The 26,582-nt window shown below is 37.1% G+C and overlaps 1 protein-coding gene across 3 annotated transcripts in view; it reads left to right on the top strand.

Moving 5' to 3' along the window:
* LOC150083765 (tyrosine-protein phosphatase non-receptor type 13-like) overlaps positions 1 to 26,582 on the top strand; it is a 478,105-nt gene that overhangs the window by 397,772 nt on the left and 53,751 nt on the right. For all 3 annotated transcript variants that reach the window (XM_090378206.1, XM_090378207.1, XM_090378208.1), the window contains 3 exons: positions 10,692 to 10,775; positions 18,711 to 18,925; positions 19,865 to 19,963. In XM_090378206.1, the coding sequence (XP_090234332.1) occupies positions 10,692 to 10,775; positions 18,711 to 18,925; positions 19,865 to 19,963 (398 nt within the window). The remainder of the gene's footprint in view (positions 1 to 10,691; positions 10,776 to 18,710; positions 18,926 to 19,864; positions 19,964 to 26,582) is intronic.

The following is a 26,582-nucleotide window of genomic DNA, read 5'->3' as shown; positions in this document are numbered from 1 at the left end:
CTGTTGATTTTCTTCTCTGTAGTCGACATTTTATAGTTAATAAAATTCACTGTTATACAGCAAGAATTTGTATAAGCTATTCATTGAAATATTACCACTTCTCTAAATTTATTACAGATTGGCTACATTTCAGCATTCCACTGAAACCTATCCTCAGGCCTAAATCACTGAGAGAAATGATTCTGAAAACGAAATACTAGTTACCAGAATTGTTTGCTCACAGTAAGTAGGCCTGATGATGGTATTCAGAGGAACTCCAAAACAACCAATCTGTATTAAGGTTAGATCAAAGTGGTTAGTTTCAATAAATAGCTTATACAATTCTAACTTAAGGTAACAGTGTTGTCTTCGTTTCATTAACTACTAAAATGATAAACCACATTAAATCTCCTTACAACTAATTGACTTTTTTTGTGCTACCTGTTATAGATTTTGTGCCAATAACTTCCAAGTTATGATGAGTATTGTAATATGCAAACAGCAGAGGCCTTTTTTCTATGCATAACATTATTCCCACACCTGTAACATCACAAGATTCCAAATTTTCTTTTCGACAGGGACTTTGCTTACCATCCATTATAGCCAGAGGTGTAAGTAGAAATTTGTATCTCCCTAGCCACGGGTGCAAATTTCACATAGGCATCAAATGGAGTTAGAATGACTGAATTTATAATTTATTTTAAAAATATGACAGTTGTTAATATCTAAATCAATTATTATAAAAGTATTTTTTTATATAAAAGTATTATCTCATGGATAGTAATTTAATAATAATTTGTTATAATTAGTAGCTTTTTGATGAAACAGAACTTATCTCCTAACCACTTGGTTAAAGCATGAAGACTAGAATTACATGGAAGAATTTCTTCAATGTAATAAGCCCCAAAATTTGGTGGCATGCTTCACATTTTGGGAACCTCTGTGTTAGCTCAATCTGAAGAGCAACCCTTAATCATGACCCTCTGCAGCTATACCTCCCGATTTATCTAATTAGTATTAGTGAATGGCGCAAAGAAGCCCTAGGCTTTTTCTACATTGGCCAAGAAAAATAAATAAAAATATAAATTAATTAATTTAAAATAATAATAAATTATAAAGCAAAAAAACTACCATTTCAGTTCCCTTCTCATATACAAATCTATCCAGTTGAGCTTATTTCCCTAAACTGTCAGCCGTGGCAACCCATGAAGCAACTTATTCAAATAATTAACCACTCGCTAGCTAAAAGAAACTTCTGACAGTCCAGACTAACAACCCCCCCCCCCCATAATTTGAATTTATGGCCCCTAGTTCTGGAATCTTAATAGTGAAAATTTTGCCTTCATTCATTTTATTTTCATATTTCACAGCCTTATGCACTTCAATCAAATCACCTCAAAGGCTTCTAGTTTCCAAGCTCCGCAACCCTCATATTCAGTCTTTCATCATACAGACACCTTTTTGCCAATCTCATCAAGTGCACTGTCTGTCTTTGGGCTTTTTCAAGACCCTCAGTGCCTTTTATGGTCTTCATACTTAAATATGCTGTTCCAAGTGTGGTTTTATGATTACCTTTATACAGTGGGATTATGACCTACCTATGTCTACAAGCAAATGCTCAATAAATCCTTGATAGGACACATAGGCCTTTGCTGTCTGTCTATGCTGCTTGCTTGGAAAACAGTGTAAACAGGCTGTTCAACCTGTCTTGTACAACTGTACATACCTGAAATTTGTAGATAAACTGCTGAATAAATATTTTATATCTGTGTTCATACATGAAGAAACTTAGAGATGGAAATACCAGAAGTGTACCAAGTTATAACTAGGAGCTAAATGATTTTGTGATAACTGAGAAGAAAGTAGAAGAGGAATTGTTGAAGACAAAATAAATAAGGCACCTTGGATTGACAGAATCCAATTATATTAAACGAAGCAGCAAAAGAGGTAAGCAAACCTTTGGTTATAATTATGAGAGCATCCTTGGATTTAGAGGAGGTAAACTACGAATTGGAGATGACAAAACGTTTTTCCTATTCACAAACTCCCATTTCTCCTTTTGTGCTTAGGCTGCTTTTGGTAAGAAGCATGATTGCACCACCCTATTCTGGCCTCCATATCCATCTTAAATGCATTATACACGTGGTGAAACTCATCATCTGCTATTTCCAGATGGAAATAGCAGATGATGAGTTTTTTTTCATTAGCCACATTTTCATTAACCCTGTTATGTCAGTGTTAGTTATCCTAACCAAGAATTCAGATTCTCTCATTTTATTGATGACTCTCCTGACATTACTGTATACAAAGATGCCAGCTGTCGGTATTATCGCAAATTCAGTAAGATCGAGTTTACTGTCCGTTTATAATGAATAAATAAATTTTCTGTTTATACTCCGGGACGACCAAATGGTCAGAGGAGCTATGATAATTTCACTAACAGAAAAGCCCAATAAACAGGTGACTGCTAATTGTTTTATGGTTGTGACCTCCAGAATTTCGACCGAACCATGTGGTACCGTCGGAGACAATCGTATGGTAATCTCCAGTGCTGCAGTCTCCTGCCCCGATTAAACGGTATACTGTCCCAATTAAGCGAAGTAAACCCTGGCTATTTTCTCGATTGGTTTCTGTTTTTTAAGATTTGCCCCAAATAAACGGCTGCCCCGATTAACCGGTGGCCCAAATAACCGGAATCCACTGTACTTATTATATAACAGCAGAAAAATTACTAGGTATATATGCCCAGTTTCACTTGCACAGATTCTCCAATGATTTATTAGATTTCATAGAATTGTGCAATTCTATGAAATATAATAAAGTAAAATTTCATGATCATAATCTTGCCTGCTTACAGTTGAGTATGGAATTTTGTTGTTGTTGTTATTTCGTTTTTTAGAAGCATTAGCAACTAAGGCCATATTGCTCCGGGAATATGCGGTGGTCATTCCCTGAACCTTTCTGCATCCTCCGTATTTGGTGGTTACGGGCTCGAATCCTGGTCTAATCAAGAAAGCGTGTGCTACGCACTGCTGCTCCTTCCCACCTGGCTATGGAGGCACTATGGAATTTTGTGTTTCCATTGTTTTGTCATCTAAGTTTCATCACTAAAGGGTTGACAACTGAAGGGGGAAGCCAACTCTTAGCCTGGTTAGCTAAGAGTTGGCTCTCCCCCCCCCCAAGTAAGTAAGTACATGGGGTGTGTAGGGTAGCTAAGAATAGAAACAGGTGCACGTATACTTGTGTGTACACCAGTGTTTGGAGTTTGGTAAATAAATTTGATGAATTTGAGGTGTTGGTCAAAACTTCAAAGGCAGGTATTGTTGGGATTACAGAGACGTGGTGTCACGCAGATATAAGGATTGCACAACGGAAATTTGGGGAGTACAATGTGTACAGGAAGGATAGACAGGATAGGAAGGGAGGAGGGGTTACTGCTACCCATATGGAGTACTTTGCATTTGTCAATGTTAAAACTTCAGTTGCCACTTCTCAGCCCATCTGCCTAACTTTTCTAGATTCTGTTGCAGTAGCATACTGGCTTTACTGTCATTAACAACCCTGCCAACTGTTGTATCATCTGTAAACTTGGATATTAAGCCTGATATACCTTCATCAATATCATTGATGAATACACAAAACAACAATGGGCTCAGCACTGATCCCTGGGGTACTCCACTAATAACATTAGTCCACGTAGAACAGTGTCCATTGCTTACCACTCTCTGCGTCTCCCACTCAACCATCCCTTTATCCATTGAAGCAACTTGCCCTTAATGCCATACCACTCCAATTTGTACAGCAGTCTTCCATGTGCAACAGTATCAAAAGCTTTCCTGAAATCCAAGTATATGATATCAAAATTATTATTTGCATCCAGTTCCTTTGTGACCACATCGTAGTATCCAATTAAATTGGTGAGACAGGACTTCCCCTTAACAAACCCATGCTGTGTCTGAACTATTACCGCTGTCTTGTCTAGGTGATCCTGGATCACTTCTTTAACCAGTGACTCCCTAATATTACCCATTATGGTGTAATAAGGTCTACTTTCCTTTTAAACATTCATCATTAATTTATTCATGAATTTGCTTTGGAATTCTTTCCTCCTGGACAAAAGATATGATGATAGGCTGACTTCGTGCTTTGATAATTCCATTACTTTTTTTATCTAGAGGAAACAAAATTTTCCTTAAATATTATTTAAAAATATAAGTATTTGTAAAATAATAAGAGAAGTTTACCTCAGTACAATACATAGAACACTTCTGTATGATACTCTCCAGCACTTAAAACAAAAAAATCGCAAATCTTACATTACAGTAAAAAATAAAAAATGATTAAAACTCAATTGAACAGAATTAAAAATCAATTAATGCAATTAAAAATTAAATTAATTAAAAGAAATTCCCCTGAATTTTCGTTCCTGTGATCACGACATACGGTCGATAAGTGTTGTAAGCTTCAGGAAGGAGAATCGTTTTTTGTAATTTTATCGTTAAATTTCTTTTAATTAATTTAATTTTTAATTGCGTTAGATTGATTTTTAATTGCGTTAGATTGATTTTTAATTGTGTTCATTTGATTTCTAATTGTATTCAATTGTTTTTTAATTTTATAATTGTATTCAATTGTTTTTTAATTTTATAATTGTATTCAATTGTTTTTTAATTTTATAATTGTGTTCAATTGAGTCTTAATTTTTTTTTTTTTTTTTTTTTGATAGTTGTTGACGCATCGGCTTCTGTGGCCATATTGCACCTCCCAAGGTTTTTGCAGTACTTTGATCCAAGCCCGAGGCGGGAATCGAACCCGCGACCTTTGGGTTGCCGGGCAGGTACTTTACCCACTCGGCTAGCCCGGTCGGCTGAGTTTTAATTATTTTTTATTTTGTAATGTAATGTAAGATTTGCGATTTTTTTGTTTTAATTGCTGGAGAGTACCATACGAAAGTGTTCTACCTATTATATTGAGGTAAACTTCTCTTACTATTGTACAAATATTGATATCAACGAAGAACATATTGAGCATTACAGCTCTGGTTCATACTTAAAAATATGTTTAAAAAAATTATTTTTTTTGTATATTATCTATAGAAATTTAGCTATATTGTTTATACTTCTATATTTAATGTTTTAACTGCCCTATGTGCATCCAAGTTGAAAAAAATGTTTGCCTGTCCTTTTAAGGTCGTAGGAGTTAATGCACTGTTATTTACATAGTAATGTATTGTTCCATACAAACAGTATTTCATGGAATGCAGCTGTTTTTAGCACTTTCCTTTTTGTACTTTTCTACAGAGTTGTGCTCTTTTTCCCAAAATAGCACTTTTAACTTGAAACATCTTGTGACCTAACCCATAAGCAGATATTCGGGAGCGCGAGGCCCTGTTACATAGCTATTTCTTACCACTCTTCATTCACCTATATTGTCTGCCCAACTGTAACTCATAATACCCTTTAAGAAAAGTATGTTCTTTTATTTTTCTTAAGAATTTAACTACAACATTTCATTAGTGACTGGTGAATAAAGAGCTTTAATGTTTATTCACTAAACTTAAATTTGTAGTACAGCATTTCCCTTGGAAATATACGGTATTTTCAATGGGAATGCCACTCCTATGTCCAAGGTTGCTCACTCTTACAATAAATGTTGCATTTAATTGCCCTTTTTTTTATCAAAACAAGTGGTTGGAAACAATATTTTTATATCAGTAAAAATAAGTTTCAGATATGCCTATTGGCAGCTTGCATAACATATGCTTTGATTTTGGGAACCCACCAGATCCTTGTCCTAGCAGTAACTTTGTGAAACCTGAACTAATGGATAATTCTAATATAATTTGTTTTTGAAAGTACCATTACAGTATGAAAGCAGCAGCAGCTTTCTTTATGTTTGTTTTCCTCTGGTCAATTTCTTTTGCCTCAACTGCTTAGCAGTAGTAGATTGACATACCTGTATATTATAAAATTTTAATAATTGTGAAGTTCTTTTAAGTTTTCTATAGAAAAATGAGCCACAGAGCACCTCTAGAGTAACATTATGTATATAGTAAAAAAAATATTTTTAAATAAAAAGAACCATTACATTATAATGCAAAATTTTATTGTTCATATAATTATTGACTTTTGCAGAAATATTCATGAATGCCAGTACAGGTACACTTTTTTTATTTTTGTATCTAGTTTCACGTCTGTTAATTTTACAAAATGTTATGCAGTTACTAATATGAAATTAGTTAGTGCATTTGCATCATTACTACATAGTTGAATTTTTTAGACAAACCAAAGTTTGTACATTGGCATCATTATTGTAACGTCTCATATTGTGAAATCCTTCACAACGAATTGCCCTCCTTATACTTCAAATAAGTAACATTTTCCCATTAGGGTGCTCACACGTAGAACGCAGGTGACCGCTTACTTGGAACTAGCAGCCTAAATGAACAATGTAAGTCAATGGGAGTGCATACAATAAGAGTGTGTGGACCACGGCATCGCTTCTTGTTTTAATCCCCCAGCTTACCTCAACAATTTAAGCTTACTGGTCTCAGGGAAGTACAGATGTCACTCAACTGGGTTCGCGTTGTTCACACCTCTGATATTAATCTGGCCTTCAGGCAATTTTTTGAACTGTTGTTGCTGTAGAAAGCACGAATTCACAGAGATGTAGAGAGAATTTGTAATCCAAAAGTTTTAAACATGGATACTGAAATTTTGATTTCAGACTGACTTTTATGGATTTATGTCAGACGCGCAGTATGGGACAAAAGTGTCAAACTGCATTAAACAGGAATACCATGGAGAAATGCTGACAAAAAACAAAATAAAAAAATTATAAAAAAAAATACCATTATATTTTTTATTTTCTCAAAGTAACAACAGTTCTTTGTTTTCTTCTTATATTTATTTGTAAAGTGCTAATAAATACTGTATGTAGAAATAGTCGGTCAGTCAGTGTTTTTATTATTCGAATTGGAAACATAGCGTTTCTCTATTCGTTCTGAATATTTAGAAACTTCCAATTCATTACATAAATTATGATATTCAAAATTTTGCCTACTGTAATGTACAGACATTGGGTATGCCCATGAGTTCCTTATTGTTTTCAAATCTTGAAAAAAAAATTAAATAAATAATCATTATGGCAACGAAGAAATAGTTTTGGAATATCTAAAATGAACTTTTCGTTACTTCAGTTTCTAGATTTATACTTATTGTTTCTAAAAACATCACATTAAATTTTATTATCATTGAAAACAATAAGAAACTTTTTAATAAAAAAGTTTCTTATTGTCTTCCTTTGTACAACAAATTGCAGCCTGCACGGTGCATAAAATATGCATTATATTTTAAATGAATACCTTAAAGAAGACAGTAACTGATAACACCCGTCGGTTTCATATTTCCTCCCTTCTGATTAATCTCGGTTTTCCTTCTGCAGTTAACATTAAATGAAACTTAATTAATTTGAAAAATGCATGTTGTATGATTTTCATTTCTAAGCTATACCTAAAAATCACTGATAATCATCCAAATTTAATCCGTTAATGGAAAATGTAATTCATCCCCCTCTCCACCAAGTCACGCGAGACAGTGGGGTCCGCAAAAACATATCAGAATTGGTTAGTGCTGGTTGTGCTAATCCACCTGCTTACTTAAATGAATTTTTATTTAAGCTCGCTGGTTGTCGACGCCACACATTCATTGCAACATGGACATTGAAGCTTTTATTTCCAAGGTGTATCTTCGACGACCAATATGGGACAAAACAGAAAAATTACATTCGAAAAGGAATGCTGTGGAGAAATGTTGGAAAGAAATAAGCCAAGAAAATTAATTACAACAGAAACTCACAATTACAATTCAAAAAAATCACTATGTATTTCTATAACAATTTGTCGCTTTATGTACACAGTGCGTTACATAAATGTATATAGCTATATAACATCTATATATATATATTTAAATAACGATAATGTATAAATCCAGTAAACTATCTTTAATACTTTGATATATATATATATTGTACGAGGCACAGAATTATATAACCGGGTTAATATTTGTATTACGTAGTTGTTTTTTTTTTTTATAAATATTTGTGTGGACTGTATCATCATTTGTATAATCGAAAATTGATGATATTAGATTATTTGACCAAATTATGAATTTTAAGGAATTTTTCAGAGAAAAAGATGATAATTGGGCGAGAAGAAAGATGATAATTGCATAGAAAGTGGTCTGGATACTTTAATCAATGCAAGAGTTCCCAGATATGTTCCAAGCTTTTAAATATACATTTCATTTCAATCTATATATATATATATACTTATATTTGAATATGTTTGAAATAATTGAAAACTGAATCTTGCTTTACCCCTTTTTTATGCAAGCGTCATGTAGAGGAAAATGCTTTTTGCTGCTTTTGATGTATGAGATATAAACTTAAATGAGAATAATGATAAAAAATAAATAAAAATGTCAGCAGCATGGCAAGACAGAAGAGCGAAAATTGTGAAATTATACATAACGACCAAACCAACAGGGAGGGAAGAGAATAAAATTATTGCAGCAGAAACTCTCGAAGATAATTTAGAAAGTCTAAATACAAAGATAATAAAATATAATCAATTAAATTTTGAATAGCCAATTAAATGAAATTTAACGGCACCCCCCTCTGACGGGCACCAGGTCCAAATTTATGTGAAATATCACGAGCAGAGATATGAACAACTACAATAAAATAAAATAAAACAAAATAAAACAAAATAAAAACAGAAATAGACTGACCATTATGCCCCATCTCAACAGAGGACCACAAGGCCAATAATGGTCAGGGAATCGCTGCATTTCGATCGCTAGCCAAATCACTGCAAAGGCGAATCAATCAAAAGATCAGTCCACCATCCGATCCCCAGAACGAACCGCCAATGCAGAGGACTTGAATATCGGTGGTCCTGATGCAGCGAAAATTTAAAATAGGACAGATACAAAATAAAAACAGAAATAGGTCAGTCTATTTCTGTTTTTATTTTGTTTTATTGTAGTTGTTCACATCTCTGCTCGTGATATTTCACATAAATTTGGACCTTGTGCCCGTCAGAGGGGGGCACCATTAAATTTCATTTAATTGGCTATTCAAAATTTAATTGATTATATTTTATTATCTTTGTATTTAGACTTCTAACTTATCTTCGAGAGTTTCTGCTGCAATAATTTTATTCTCTTCTCTTTCCCTGTTGGTTTGATCGTTATGTATAATTTCACAATTTTCGCTCTTCTGTCTTGCCATGCTGCTGGCATTTTTATTTATTTTTTATCATTATTCTCACTTAAGTTTATATATATATATATATATATATTTTGCCCACAATGGAATGTAGAGCATGTATTTTCATTAATGGAGCAACATTATAAATAATATGGAGACAAATACTGTGAATAGTATTTTGGTAATAACTTTTTCATGTATATAATTTCAAAATGGATTGAAAATGATTGGCAGTAAGGATAAGTATGTATCATAATTTTTTAATAATAATTATGTCATTTTAAAAATGTTATCGTTTTTAAAACTAAGTGTCCTAGTTTTTTAATTCTATCTAGATCTCGTAACCCCCCCCCCCCCCGCCCTTTCAGAGATAAGTCTTAAAAAAGAATGATTACAAGAAAACCGATATTGTAATTTTTTTTTTTTCTGTTCAATTCTTGTGTTTCACACTGGAAGAGACTCCAGGATTGCTTGGCGTCGGACAATATACTTATGAATATAATTTTATCTTACATTTAAAATATATTATTTTTTGTCTTTGATTGTTATGCTTCTTTATTTTTCGATTTGTAGCTATGCTACCTCCTCTCATCTTTCCAGTTTTTTTTTTTTTTTTTTCATTCTCCTCAACTGTTATCAATACATAACACATATTCATATGTAGTAACTTCTGAACACTTCGCAACTGTAGCGGGGTTTTTTTTTTTTTTCCTTCGATAAATTTTTAATTCTTCCCCTGCAGAAACATTATTCCCTTCCTCTTTCAATTATTTCAGTGCTCATTCCAACGAATATTTAATCGAATGTCCTGCAATGGGCATTAGTAAACAACCCACTCCCTCTCTTTTCCCCTAATTATTTATCTTTTGATAAGTTTTCACCTGAAAATTACGGGACACCCGCTGAATTGCAGGAAGAGATAATCGGAAATTTTACGGTGGCGGTTTACCTGAGAGCTAAAGGGATTTCTGTTCCGCAATACAGTAGCGCCCGTAAAACCTACTCCAGTGAGAAGTTGCACCGGTCACTGCTTTCTATGTGTTCATACCCAGTGAGAAGCTTCAGCTGCGTGTCGCTGCTGGTTCCAAGTAAGCGGTCACCTGCATTCTACGTGTGAGCACCCTTAGAGAAGACTACTGTTACTTATTTTCAGTTGAGTACCACCACTCAGACAGCATTGTTTCGAAGCTATTTGGCTTCTCATTAGTGGGCAGGCAGGTACCGAGAGGTATAAGAGGTGATAGCCCAGTTGTGACTCATTTACACAATATGAAATGTTACAATAATAACGCCAATGTACAAACTTTGGTTTGTCTAAAAAATTCAATTATGTAATAATTCTGCAAATGCACTAATCAATGTTGTAGTTTGAATTTTACTTAGTTTGAGGCTTTCTACCCTAAAATATTATTAGTTTCTAATATGTTAAAATTTTTTTGCAGAACATTTGGAAGTGCCAAAAGCACCACAGAGAAAAGGAAAAAAGTTAAAGAAGGCAGAAGATATTTATAAATACAGTACTTCTGGTATGTTTATAGTATTTTACTTTTATGTATTACAAGTGCCAGATAACTTTGAACCTCAGCTGGTAAATAACTGAGTACCATTTCCTGATGGCTTATTATAAACAATCCCAATAAATTCTTATAAATTAAAAATCTTGATCTTGACAATACCTTGACTAAATATATGAATTAATCAGACCATAATTACCATTCCTCCACGGGAAGCCAACTTCATAAGCAATACTGTCAATGTCAAGCTACTGACAACCTTTCAGGCATGATCCCCAAACTACAACATAACTAATCAGTCATTAGATCAGCCAGCTATCAGAATACATTGCTACCTGGACTGCACACAAACCCAACAAAATCCACTACAGTGGTCTTCTCTCCCTGAGATGATGCCAAACTGAGATCATTTGGGAGGTGGATATGCAATCCATCACTAGATTGTATACCCATCTCCTTAATTGAATATGCTGTCTGTTGTAGGATGGTGCACCCATCCCCCTATTTGAACAGCACACTATTTTAGGAGTTCTTTCTCAGCTCACATTTAATAGTCATCACAGCATGAATACAAAAGTTGAATAGAATGCAAAGAAACACTTGTTACATGTAGATGTAACCTTTTCATAATCAAGTGCCACATTAATGCTATCATTAGATTCTTGTTGCTGAGATGGACTGCTTTCAAATACCATTATTCAACCTAATCAGTAGTACCACTAATCTAGGAAGCACAATCAAAATTCTTGCCAACCCAGAATAAGAGACATCAGGATAACAGCTACTGCAAAACTTCTTGTTGGCACTAATGATGTTCTCTAGGCTTGGGATCTGCCACCAGTGGACCCCATCTCTGTGCCACACCAACTGCTTCTTATAGATAGGTTCATCCCAACTCAGATGCATTTTGAACTCGTAAGATTTTCTAAACAGCTGAAGTATTGAAAAAGATAAGTGAAAAAAGTCAACCATGAACTCTAATTATGATATATACCGGGTGGTTATAAAATAAATTTCCCTATTTAGGAGGTCCTAGTGCCAAAATGGTTAGAGATTGCGCTGGGAAAATTGGTGGGTATATCATTTTGGGTGTGGGGAAGCGATTTGTAGAAGAAAAAAAATTAGTTCAACTTTCTGCTACCAGGGGAGAAATTGGCACTGCAAACATGAAATGGAATACTTAAATTAGGATTATCTTTTAATATCAGAACTTAGAAATCTACAGATATTGTTCTATGTGCTTTCTTTCACTTGAGATGGCATTCTGAAAACGGTAGACTGCGTTCTACACAGGTTTGCATAGCATCTCATTGGAATGTTGGCTACATGCAGTTTAATGCTTGCTTTCAAATCTACAAGCATCTGTATGCTGCCATGGTAAACTGTCTTTCAGGTATCCCCATAGCCAGAAATCACAGGGATTGAGATCTGGTGATTGGGCTGGCCAGAACTGCGGAAAGTCTCTAGAAATGATTTCCGAATGTTGGACGGAGCAGTTCCTTCACTTGTCAACCAACGTTGGGGGGGGGGCATCTTGCATGAATGCTGCGATCTCCAAGCATTGCCTTTCTTGCAGAGCAGGAATGATGTGATCTCTTAGAAGAGCGCAGTACTGTGCACTAGTTACCATAAATCTTACAGGAGGCCATGAGGTGTACACTCTTCAAAGAAAAATGGTCGAATTCATAAACTCTCTGTGATGTATGGACTTTGTAGTCGTCTTTCATGCACAGCAGATGGAGAAGTTCCCCATATTCGGCAATTTTGTGCATTTACAGCCCCATGAAGAGTGAAATGTACCTCATCAGACCACAAGACCATTCGAGCCCATGTATCGTCAAGTTCCATATGAGCCAGAAATCATAGAGCAAAGTTTATTCGTTGTTGCTAATCACAAGACTTTAGTTCTTGCACTACGTGAATCTTGTACGGGAACCAGCATAAAATTATTCAAAACACTTTACGTACATAGAACAAGGAAGGTTCAAGTCTCCTGACCACACCTCTGGCACTACTGACTGATAGTGTTTCACATTCTCACCTGGAGGCCATTGCAACCACCACATCATCCACTACCTCCGTTCCGATACGTGGTCATCCCCTACCTGGAATTACACCTAACTCCCTGGTCACTGCCAGTTTCTTTATTAGTTCAAAGCCCCACTGACGTCGAAGGTCCTTTGTGCAAACCTTTAAGTTTCTGATATTCACATAGTGCTGCATTAGCATTAGCATTAGTAGAGGCATATGATGCAAGAAAGCAAGCTTATTCAGCATCAGCCAAAAAAAAAAAAAAAACCCTCTCCCATTTCACCCCTCCGTTCGTTCGAAATACCTGTCCAGTTGAGCTTTAAATTTGTTTAGGCTATCAACTTCAACAAGTGATGGAAGTCGGTTCCACCAACCAACCACCCGCTGGCCAAAGGCAAATTTCCGCACATCTATCCGACATCCATCCTTCCTCAATTTGAATTTATGCCCTCTGAGGTGATTATTCTGAGAAGGTTGAAGAATCCCATTGGCATTGAGCATGCTCAAACCATTCAAAGCCTTATACACCTCTATCAGATCACCTCGCCGGTGCCTAGTCTCCAGACTCTGTAATTTGCAAAACTTAAGCCTTTCTTCGTAAGAGCAACCCTTTGTTCCATTTACTAATCTTGTTGCCCTTCTCTGTACCCGTTCCAGCAGCTCTACATCCTTCTTGAAATGAGGGCTCCAGACCTGTATACAGTACTCAAGATGTGGCCTAACCATTGCCTTATACAAGGGAATAATCACCTCCTTATCCCTGCTAGAAAAATTCCTGTATATCATTGACAAGACACCATGAGCTACTCTTGCAGCTCGTCTGCACTGCTCAGAGAACTTCATATCTGCCTGCACAATTACCCCCAGGTCCTTTTCATTCTCCACCACTGTCAGTGTAGTACCGCAGAGTTGATACATTGCTCTGGGGTTACTGTTACCCATATGTAGTACTTTACATTTGTCAATGTTAAACTTCATTTGCCACCTCTCAGCCCATCTGTTCAACCTTTCCAGATCCTGTTGCAGCAGCATAGCGTCAGTAGTGTCCTTAACGACCCTGCCAACCTTTGTATCATCTGCAAACTTAGACATTAAACTTGATATCCCATCATCAATATCATTCATAAACACCGAAAACAACAATGGACCCAACACTGAACCTTGAGGAACTCCACTAATAACATTAGTCCACGTTGAGCAGTGTCCATTGATTACCACTCTGTCTTCTGCCACTCAACCATCCCCTTATCCATAGCAGCAATTTGCCTCCAGTGCCACACTGCTCCAATTTGTGCAGCAGTCTTCCATGTGCAACAGTATCAAAAGCCTTTCTAAGATCCAAATATATAATATCAAAGTTATTCCCTGCATCCAGTTCTTTTGTGACTACATCATAGTATCCAATTAGCGTTCTATTATTCTGGTAAAACAGTTTTACTGAAAGAGCACATTCCTCTTTTGTAAGAGAAATAATGGTTATTGATGGTGACATTGGCCTTTCTGCTTTTATCTAACAGGATGTCATTTACATAAGCAATGTGTCTTGAAGTAACTGACAACTTTTACGTATGTGCAGTGCCATTTTTCCCTTAGTGATGGAAATTTGAACTAATTTTTTTTCTCCTACAAATCGCTTTCCCATACCCTAAATAACATACCCACCGATTTTTCACAGTGCTAACTCTAACCATTTTGATACTAGGGTCTCCTGAATAGTGAAACTTATTTTATAACCACCCAGTCTATGTTCAGTATGTTTATGTATTTACACCGATGAGTCAAAATATTAGGACCACCTATCTAATATGATATTTGAAATAATAAAAATAATACAGCACATCCAGTAGAGACAATAACTAGATTTTTAATAGCTAAGATTAATTTGTAGCTTTCAGGGTAAACGAACTCCTTCTTCAGCAAGTGAATAAACACATACAGAATACTAACAAAATACAGACGTTAGAGATAAAATAAAATAAATATTAAATGTAGTATTTATTTTATACTAAATGTAGTATTTATTTTATTCTATCTCTAACGTCTGTATTTTGTTAGCATTCTGTATGTGTTTATTCACTTGTTGAAGAAGGGGTTCGTTTACCCTAAAAGCTACGAATTAATCTTAGTTATTAAAAATCTAGTTATTGTCTCTACTGGATGTGTTGTATTATTATTATGTCAAACCACAGAATCCAGTACTACAAGCCCATTTTCATTTAATATGATGTTGGTCCTCCACATGCAGCCAAAACAGCTCATACCTGGCGAGGCATGGAAGCTACAAGATTTCTAAATGTGTCTTGTAGTATCTGGTACCAACATGTAACCAGCAGATCCTTTAACTCCTGTAAGGTCCGTGGTTGAGACGACACAGATTGGAGTTGCTGTTCCCACACAAACCACAGATGCTCGATGGGATTGATGTCTGGGGGATTTGGAGGCCAGGGAAATACCTGGAAGTATTCCTCATGGGCGGTGTGGCATGGCACATTATCCTGCTGAAAGACGGCTCCACCAGAGGGGAAGACCATAAAAGAGTGTACCTAGTCAGCAATGATGTTTAGGTAGGTGGTAGACATCAGAGTGCCCAGCACATGGATGACTGGACCCAGGGTATCCCAGCAGAACATCACCTAAAGCATGACGCCGCTGCCACCGGCTGGTTTTTGTCCCACAGTGCATCCAGGTGCCATCACTTCCCCCAGGTAAAAGAAGCACACATACCCAGCTGTCCACATGGTGCAACAGGAAACATGATTCATTGCAGGTGCTGTCACCTGTGAACCGTGGTTAGCATGGGCACTTGGAGCAGCCTGCAGCTACGCAATCCCATTTTCAGCAGGATTCGATGTATTGTGTGTTGTGACACATTACTCCCGTCACCAGCATTCCAATTACCGCTGAGTTGCATCACAGTAACCCTTCTGTTGCCACATACCATCCAGGAGAGTCTTCGCTCACCTTGAGCATCGATGAGCTGTGGTCGTCCAACACCTCACCAGCGGTTCGTGGGTTTCCCCTTCCTCGGACCGTTTTCAGTAGGTTCTAACCACAGCTGACCATGATCATCCCACCAGCCGTGCCATTTCGTATATTCTCTGACCGAGTCGTGCAGCCATTACAATTTGGCCTTTGTCAAACTCGCGTAAGTCTGCTGCCTTTCCCATTTGAAGAACAAAAGTAACACTGATTAAGAAGCTCAGTATCAGGTGTTTTTTATACCGCGTCTCGACCCACACATGCACCGTAGTTTTGCATAACAACTTGCTGGTCATAATATTTTGTCTCATCGGTGTATGTATGTGTATATATGTGTGTGTGTGTTGCATATAATTATATGCGTATCACCTTTTCTTTTTGTCAACATTTTTGGATGACTTCAGATCAGAAGTGTAAATATGTAAATAGTATGCTATCTAAATAAAAATGTAATAAAGAATGTCATGATGATGCTCACTGCTTCAGATTGTCCAATTCACAATGATGATGCTAAGGAGGAGTTGGGTAACTATAGGCTGATGATTTGAAAGTAGGAAGGGATGGTTAACCATTCAAACTGAGCCATTATGATTCAGAAGGCTCCATTTCTTTAAATAGGCCCTCTCACCAAATGATTTTCCACCATGCATTGTATACTGCCAGTAGTTTATGTAATAGTTTGTTAACTCTCATTTTATTTCATCAGTTCTCTCTACGGATGAGATGCAATCTACCAGTGACAGTATTGTCAATTTTCATAATCAACACCATGGACATGGGAAAATCCTCATAGGATTGGCAACAGTTTGCTGTCGGTGTTTTGGCTGGTATTGTAAAGAACTATTTGATTAAGGCTCATATACTTCATGTAGGCTTGGACATTGTTTGAAAAATGATCTGCCAGCATTTCTCAGAGATGTGCTATTACAGATGACGAAATGCAAGTGCAAAATGCATTGTTAGTACCCCCACATTTTGGCATTTCAGCTCAGAAGTTTCCCAACATCTGTTATCTTGAACATTGGAAAGATAAAAGCAAGCCAACTGCATGGCCCTCCATCTGGGGGGGGGGCACCTAAAAGCCTCTAGGTTAGCAATAAAGAAAGTCTTCATGAGTGCATTCTGGCTGTCACACAGCTTTGAGTACTCCTAGTAATTTTGTGAATTAGTCATGAGTCAGTTCTGTTCATCAGTCAGTGATAAGAAGCTATTGCTTGTTTCAGGAGGCCATTATGTACACTTTCTGGGACATGGAACCTGCCAAACATTTTGAAATCCATTACAACAGCACTTTTCAGAATCAGTGCCTACAGTAACAACATGGCTGTACTCAACAAAAAGCACTTCCAAACCTGAAGAATTTTATCAGTATGTTCAGTGAATGACCTTATAATATTGGAATGCATAGCAGTAGATAAAAGATTCCTAGTGAGGCTTACAGTGATATATTTTGAACGTGCCCAAATTTACTTTTTTTAATTTGTTGAAAAACAAAAATAAAACTGCTTGTGTGTCTAAAAAGCTGCATTCGTTGAGCACTTTTTCTCGTGTACTGAAAATTAGCTCTCATTTCAGTGTTGAGCCTTGGGTGTATGGATATAACCAGTCTTCCTATGAAAAATTAGAATTAATTTTTCATAGGAAGTAGAGGCATATGATGCAAGAAAGCAAGCTTATACAGCATCAACCAAAAAAAAAAAAAAAAAAATAACAATAAACTTCTCATTTCACCCATCGTTTTGCTCCAAAAGTTTGCCCACTTCTTCCTTAAATTTATTTAAGTTGCCAACTTCCACAATGACAGATGGAAGTTTGTTCCAGCAATCAACTACCCGCTGGCTAAAGGCAAATTTCTGCACATCTATTCAACAACTGTCTTTCCTCAATTTCAGTTTATGCCCCCTCAGGTTTGTAATCTGAGCAAGAGGAAGAATCCCATCAGAATTCAGCATGCTCAACCCATTCAAGGCCTTATACACCTCAATCAGATCACCGCGCAGGTGCCTAGTCTCCAGCCACTGCAGTTTGCAGAACTTAAGCCTCTCTTGGTAAGAGGATCCCTTCATTCCCCTCACCAATCTTGTTACCCTTCTCCGTACATGCCCAAGCAAATTTACATCCTTCCAAAAATGAGGCCTCCAGACCTGTACGCAGTACTCAAGGCGTGGCCTGACCATTGCCTTATACAGAGGGACAATCACCTCCTTTTCCCTGCTAGCAAAATTCCTATATATTATTGACAAAACCCCATGACCTACTCTGGCAGCTTGTCTGCATTGCTCAGAAAACTTCATATCTGACTGCACAATTACTCCCAGGTCTTTTTCATTTTCTACCACCTTAAGTGTAGTACCACACAGTTGGTACATTTCTCTGGGGTTACTTCTACCCATATGCAGTACTTTGCATTTGTCAATGTTCAACTTCACTTTCCCACTTCTCAGCCCATCTGCCCAACTTTTCTAGATCCTGTTGCAGCAGCAGCATACTGTTATTAACAACCCTGTCAACGTTTGTATCATCCTCAAACTTTGACATTAAGCTTGATATATCTTCATCAATATTATTGATAAATATACAAAACAATAATGGGCCCAACACCGAACCCTGGGGGACACCACTAACATTAGTCCACGAAGAGCAGCGTCCATTGATTACCACTCTGTCTTCTCCCATTGAACCATCCTTTTATCCATTGTAGCAACTTGCCCTTAATGCCGTACTGCTACAATTTGTACAGCAGTCTTCCATGTGCAACGGTATCAAAAGCTTTCCTGAAATCTAAGTATATGATATCAAAATTATTTTTTGCATCCAGTTCCTTTGTTACCACATCATAGTATTCAATCAAATTGGTCAGGCAAGACTTCCCTTTAACAAACCCATGCTGCATCTGAAGTATTACATTTAATATATTGCAATTTTGTTTCTTTGTAGAAAATACATTTGAGGTGATTGTGAGAAAAAGTAGTCGTGGATTAGGCCTTAGCATTTATGGAGGTCGAGACCTGCCTTACAAAGATCCAATCCATCAGTTAATTCGGATTCGCAAGCTTTATCCACTGCAGTCAGCAGTAGAATGTGGAAAACTAGAGATTGGTGATGTTATTTTAGAAGTAAATGGAAAACCTGTGACCGGTTTAACAAACACAGTAAGTATAAAATGTTCAAATTGAATTTATAAATTGTCTTTAAAAAAGAAAAAACTAGTTAGAGTCTTTTCCTTTTTTGATTAAAGATATTTATTTTAAAGACCATTTCTTTAACTAGGCAGTTTAAATCCTGCTGGTCACACAAACACAATAAAAGGAGAAAATCTACTTATTTTCATAATTTTTAAAAGGCCAAAATAGCATAAGCAGTTTTATAATTTCAGAGTTCTAACTTCACATTTTGCATGGCAGTTCATATCAGTCAACTTCTTTACCACTGTTCTAAAAGGATTAATGATCTTTTCATAGGGAGTTGTCAAATGCAATCAAATACTAGAGTTCACCTGATGCAGAAACATTGCATCCTGAAACAGGCTCATGGTAGTGTCTTACCATTTTAAATAAATGGCAGATTAACCTTTTGGCAATGTTATTTGTTTGAAATTAATGCAATACCAGTGCAACTTATTGTTAAGGTATAGTTTGTTTGCTTTAAGCACTTAGGTCATTGTTTTAATTAGACAGTTTAAATTCTGTGAACCATAAAAACATAAAAGAGAGGACAAGAAAATCCTCGTGCTTTTCATAATTATTATTTTTGCTTTTCTTTTATGCTCATCTGTTAATGGATTTTATTATTAATAAAATAAACAGATCTCTTGAAGATGTAGCAGAAATAAAGAATGATGATCGTTTTCTAGTTGAATCGATTGAAAGATACTAAATAAAATAACCACAAGTCCAATGAAGATTGAAGTTGGTGTTATTTTATTTATTCCCTATGCTTCTCGTACTGTTTGTTTTAGTACATACATAATGAACTTGTTCATTGAATATGTTTATTCTCTCTCTCTCTCTCTCTCTTTCATGCTTATTCTGTCTTTTAGTTAATGCAGCAAAAAGATTTCAGAGCCTTAAACTTTTTTTTTTTTTAAATAGGAGGCACTAGAAGTTCTCAGAGCTGCTCCTGCAGATGTTATTTTAAAAATATGCCGGCCTGATAAAAGTATCATCCCACATCTTTCAACTTTGATAAAAGTAAGTATCTGAAATGGTGACAGAACATCATTCTTTGAGGACTTTCTTGAATTTTTTTTTTTCACGGAAGAAACTGTTTTAACCTGCAGTTGTTTAAAACAAAATTTAAGTTTACAAGTAGTTAAAGTAGAACTGGTCCAGTTGCTTTTCAGTTCTTTTCAGTAGTGAACAAAATTGGCTATTTCAATGTTGTGGAAGCTCAAAATAAAAATACCCATCGGGATATTCTAGAACCCCTGCTCCTTCTCCATTTACATATATAATAAATTTTATTTTGACCAGACAAAACACAGGAGTTCTAAATAGGGAAGTGCTACTTGCAGTCTCAGCGGTGGCCATTTTGTTTCAAGATGGCAGATGTTAGTAATAGTAACTCAGAATTTCCTAAAACACCCCACCCCTTCTACATGCAGTGGCAAACTACCATCAGGTCTGCCACTGGGGGGTGGGGAGGACTCCTCACCCCCCTGGCAGTGAGCCAGAATTTATAGTTTTGCTGCTAACCAGATGTATTATAATTTTTTTTTTTTTTTTTTTTTTTATGTGAACCCCAAACACGAGAGGTATTAGAACCTATAGTACTTAGTACCGTGCTTGGGTTGGAGGTTAAGAAGACGAAAGAAGATATTTGTTGACACTGGACTTGAACTTCTGTAGATTGTAATTTTCAGGAAATACATATGAAGGAAGGTTGTTCCAGAAGGATGTTCCAGAAGATGAAAAGTTAGTTCTGTGGGTTTGAAGTTGGACAGTAAATGGATGTTGGCTGGTGGCGGCACATGTTTGGACTGTTTTGAAAGAGAGATTGGGAATTAAAGAAGCCAGTTCAGAAGAACAGTGCCCATGGAAGTATCTGTAGAAGAGGCATGCAGCAGAAACAGTACGTCTATGAGAAAGTAAGTCTAGAGACTCTGTTAGAGACGAATCATTAATTAACCTAACTGCCCTCTTCTGAATGGAATCAAGAAGCCTGAGAGAGGTTTTGGGGGCACCACCCCAGATGTGGGAACAATATTCCATGGCATGGCGGATTTGCGATTTATACAGAGTGAGCAGCTGTTTGGAAGAAAAGTAACGCTGAGAGCGAAAGAGAAAACCAAGTTTTTTAGATGCAGAGGAAGCAATATTTGTAATGTGCTTGTGCCAAGAGAGATTAAAAGTCAGGGTAATCCCCAAAAGAGATATATCATTTTGCCTAGAAATTGGAGTGTCACTAAAGATAAGCATAGGAGCAGAAGAATCCTTTTTGCGAGATATAAGACAAGACTGAGTTTTAGAAGGGTTGAAATCAACTAAGTTGTCTTTGCCCCACTGGAGAATTACCTGAAGATCGGCATTTAAGGAATTGGTAGCAGATTTTCGAGAAGTTGAAGCTGATTGAGCAGGACAAGGTTTCTCAAAATGGAAAGTTGAATGCAATGTGCTATCATCGGCAAAACTATGGATAGGATTTCCAGTCAATGGAAGAAGGTCATTGATATACAAAAGGAAAAGAGTGGGGGAAAGAACTGAACCTTGGGGTACACTGGCATTAGTGGAGAAGTTAGAAGACAGAGAGCCATCTACCATCACCCTCAGTGAGCGATCAGAGAGAAAACTGGATAACCAATTACTAAAAACAGTTGGCAAACCGTAAGATGGAAGCTTGTTTAGAAGACCTTTATGCCAAACACGATCAAAAGCCTTTGAGATGTCAAGAGCAACTACTTGTGTTTCACCGAACCTTTCCATTGAATTAGTCCATAAATGGGTAACATAAGCCAGAATATCACCAGTGGATCGACACTGACGGAATCCATACTGGCGATCGTTGATCAGACGGAAGGTTTCTAGGTAGTTTAAGAGTTTGCGGTTAATTGATTTCTCCATTACTTTAGAAAGAGTAGAAGTAATTGCAATGGGACGATAATTGGATGGGAGGGATTTGTCACCCTTTTTAGGAACTGGCTGGATATGAGCAAATTTCCACCTTTGGAATAAGAAAGTGAAAACAGGCGACAAAGAATAGAAGTAAGTTCAGGAGCACAGGTTTTGAGAACAAGTGGAGAAATACCATCAGGACCTGGAGCTTTCTTAGCATCAAGATTCATCAGAATCCTTCTGATATCCTTTTGACGAAAGACCACAGGACGCATTGAATGGAGCGTGTTGGGAATAGTGGGGGGTGTTTTACCAAGATCATTAATACATGAGCTGGAAGAAAAATGGGATGCTTTTATGGGATGCAGGTCAGCTTTATCCTTGGCTGAAGTGACAACAGAACCATCTGGTTTGGACAGAGGTGGGAGCAGAGATGGGCAAAAGTTGTGGCCAGTAGCTTTGGCAAGAGACTGCTCGGCTACCATTAGGGCAAGAAGCAAGTTTTCTACTCTTGGCCTGTTCGAACTCTAGTTTGGACTGATTAATAACTGCTTTACAATTGTTGCGAGCTTTGATGTAGGCAGAAAATGAAACTGAAGAATTAGAAATAAGCCAATTACGATATGCAACATTCTTCTCTTGAACAGCCTTAGAACATTTATTGGAAAACCAAGGTTTAGATAAGGGACGAGATTTTAAAGTGGAGTGTGGGATAAAGGATTCCATTCCTGCAAGAATGATTTCACTGACATGATCTAAGCAAACGTTGACATCAGAACTTTTGAAACAGTAATCCGACCAAGGAAAAGAAGAAAAGAAGTTTCGCAGGTCATCCCATTTTGCATTCTTGTAATGCCAAACAATACAAGGTTGGGAATAGCCATGAGATAAAGGTTCCATTGGAGAAGAGACAATCACCAAGTTGTGATCTGAAGTGCCTAAAGGACCTCTCACTTCGACCGTGTACTTAGAAGGGTTGTTTGTGAGAAAAAGATCAAGTGTATTGGCTGTATGATTAGGATTGTCCGGTATTCTTGTAGGAAAATGAACAATCTGTGCTAGGTCATTAGTAATTGCAAAAGCCTCGGCATCTCGACCAGCTGGGTCGGTGTGACTAGAAAACGGAAGCCAGCTGGAGTTGTGAACATTAAAATCACCAAGGAAAATTACCTCACTGTTAGGAAAGTTGGACTGGAGAAAGTCAAGTTGCAAAGAGAGGAAGTCAAAGAGCTCCAAGTGGAGTTGGGAGAACAGTAGAGACAACAGATGAATTTGACACAATGAGGTAGAGAGATTTTAAGCCAGAGAAGATCAAAGAGAGGAGATTCCAAATTGCCAAGTCTCTGACAGGGAATATCAGAACGGACATATGCACAAGTACCACCTTTGAGGCGAAAGGAATCATACAGCGAATAATTTGGGCATCTGAGATGAAAGTAGTTGAATCAACCGATAACTGAAATTCTGGCAGAAAAAGTACATGGGGTTTGGCAGACTGCAAGTGGAAATGGACATCGTTGAGATTAGAATTGAGACCACGTATATTTGTGAAATGAATTAGGAAGTCCTTGGGAGGTTTAGATCTTTTCACAGATAAGGTTGCTCTATTAGTTTGACAATTCATGGTGTATTCAATAGTAAGAAAAAGTGGGTGGGACATACTGTATGAAGGAATGAAATTTTTGGATATGGCGTACACGTGGTAAGAATGTACCCAGATCCTTGACATAACGTGGCCTCGACAATGCTCCCCGCATACACACTACTCGGACTCCCTCCAGTCACTATCTGGCAGAGTAGAGGTAGCAAGATTATACACTAGCTGATCCGGAAGCTTCCTAGAGAGTTACCAATAGGTTCAGTCCGGTGTACTAACTAGCGGCCGGCCTGCGAACACTGTTTTAGAGCTGTACCCTCGAAATGTAAGGAATATTGGATCTCGCCACGACGTTCATCATAACCTCAAAAGTCATCAATCATACTGCATGATGGAAGAGAAGGGTTGACCGGAACTTAGCTCTAGAGACTAAACATGGGTTCCACCACTTCAAGCCTCCAATAAGCAAAGTGGTGGTATTTCACCGGTTGATGAGAGTCATCTACCACCTAGTACTGCCTGGTAACATAGAGGGGCGGCGTTCTTCCATGTGGTGTGGGCGCCACACCTCGACCCCTGCTTACGTTGGTTCACACCTGGGTGGTCACCCACCATGTACTTGTGCATGGAGGTTATACCCAGGATTACTAACAGTCCCACCATCTTGAAGGTGCAAGCAGAGGATTTGACTGACACAGACCGTCTGGACTTCGCCGAAATTGGATCCACGACTTGAGTGTCACCCGAATATCAGTTCCATCAGTGTTTTAGACTCCCAGGTAGCAAGTACAGCTTGTCTGGCATATCTGAGAGAATGTCTGTGACAACCTCAAGGACCATTGTTTGGAACAGACTACAGTCAAACTTGGTTATAGAATATAACCAAGAATATTATAGGAAACAGCGCTCCCAATATATATTGGGAGCGCTGTGATATTCTTTATTTAATTACTGAGACATAAGTGTTAGCCTCAACATTCTGTATCAACAAGGTTACTTTTAATTTGGAAGAGTAGTTGGACTGAAATGGCATCCTATTCTTACCAAAGGAAATTTTAATGACTGTTTACAGAAGATTAGATTAGTAAAACACTACTCTAAAAGCAAGTTTCTGAAATTGTTGACAATGATGTGTCAAGAGTTTCTATGTACAGAGTTAGAAAAAACTCAAGAGCAGAGGCAAATTGTAAACAGCAAGGAAGTTGCCAAAATGATTGGCATTACGGATCAGCTAACAAGGTATGATGATTTCACAAAATGAGTAATATGTAGAGAAGGTCATTTGTTCCTTTGGCAGTAATAAGACAGTGCATTGAATCTAAACAAGAAAAATTTCTAACAACCAATGCCAAGCAACTCGCATACTGTTTGCTAATAGACCAATTTTAATAGGCCAAAGAGATGAAATGGAAGTGAGCTGGTGCCCAGTGGGCAGTATTAAAAATGCTACAAACAGCAACATAGAGAAAATTAACAACAAATAACAAGGTGGCTGCAAAAAAATATTATGCTCTAATGAATGTTAGGCTGAGCCTTGACCTTTATGCTGTCTACCTGGACAGCTTAAATAGTGGTTGGCCAGAGTATTGTGAAAATTTAATCTCTTAAAGAAATTTGTACTTCCAACATATCAGGTTTTAATTAAAAAGCTTGAATACATAAATTTAGAATTGATGAAAAATTAAAATATGTTGAAAATGAAATTAACATGTATTCTACCAAGAAGCTTTACATTTGAATCCAGTAAATGGATTCAAATGGCTGTAGGTCTGACCTCAGATACCATTTTTGCAGATGCCACCCTGGAGACTGGAATAATTCTTAGCTGGATCAGATTTTAGGGATGGATTGGAAGAGGATTTTGCACTGTAATAATATTGTATCAGCCGATGAACAGATAACTAAGAAAAGTTTATTGAAATAACTTAATACTAATAAAAATAACAATGAATATCATTAAAATAGACTTAAAATTAAAAAGAAAAGGGAGTAAAGGTGATAAATCAAATAAAAGCAATAAAATAAATAAATACACACAAGGTAAGTAGCTCTCAAGGCATGTGCCTCTTTATCAACTTAATGTTCACGACAGCAGGTCAAAATATAGTGCAAATGCGTAGCCTTGTGTGTGCGCTGTGACTAAAACATATGGATGGCTGTAGGCAAAAAAGGGGAAGGGGAAAAGGGAGGGAGCAAGTAGGAGTATAGGAAGAGGGCATCAACTGTCTGACTGCATTATTGTTGTGGCATGTATCCGGCATGTTATTAGTTTGTTTCCTCTACATATGTCTGCCAGCGTCTGATGGGAACAGGTAAATTCTTAAATAGATCCTCTTCTTGTGTGTTGTGCCATTACCATAATGGTTGTGTGCAAGCTCCCTGGCAGGAAACTGCAGTTGGTGCTATCTAAGGTTAAACTGACTATTTTGCTATTGCATCATGGATATGTTAAATTCGCTCGGATTGTCAATATGTTACATCATTCAAACTGAGCACAGATTGAGCAATCGAGTCTTTGAGCATGGGGGGGGGGTTATCTGTCATGCTGATTTTGCTGATTCAGCCATCTCTGAACATTATCGGAGTGAACAGTACTTCAACTATAATCTGCACCCCTGGTGTTGAGATGATAGATCAGGCACATATCCTTGCCATCTCATGTTTGGAGGCCCTCCATATAGCTGTGGCAGGTTCCACCATTAATTGTAATTCTGGAACCTGCATACCTTCTGTTATGGAGGCTGTTATTTTACATCAGGATGACAGGTGGCAAACTAATAACATGTTTGATATTCATCGCAACAATAACGCAGTCAGTAGTCAATGTTCTCTTCCTATACTCCTACTTTCCCCTCCCCTCCCCTTGTTCGATGACAGTGATCCACAATTAGTTAGTCATAGCACACGTGCAAGGCTACACTTTTGCACTATATTTTGACCTGCTGCCATGAACATAATGAAGTTGACAATCTTGAAATCCCCTTGAAAGTTACTTACCTTGTGTGCATTTATTTATTTTATTGCTTTTATTTGGTTATACAGGCAGTTCTCGCTTTACGAGTTTCTGGATTTACGAGGTTTTTTTTTTTTTTTTTTTCTTCAAGTAACAAAATCAAAAATATGAACATTAATTGCAAAAAAAATGAATGTTCAAAATTCACG

Source organism: Mastigoproctus giganteus, chromosome 7 (genome assembly GCF_048544385.1).
Source record: "Mastigoproctus giganteus isolate SK-2022 chromosome 7, ASM4854438v1, whole genome shotgun sequence".
NCBI lineage: Eukaryota > Metazoa > Arthropoda > Arachnida > Uropygi > Thelyphonidae > Mastigoproctus > Mastigoproctus giganteus.
The sequence above is the reverse complement of the archived record's forward strand: the minus strand, read 5'-3'. Positions and strand labels throughout refer to the sequence as shown.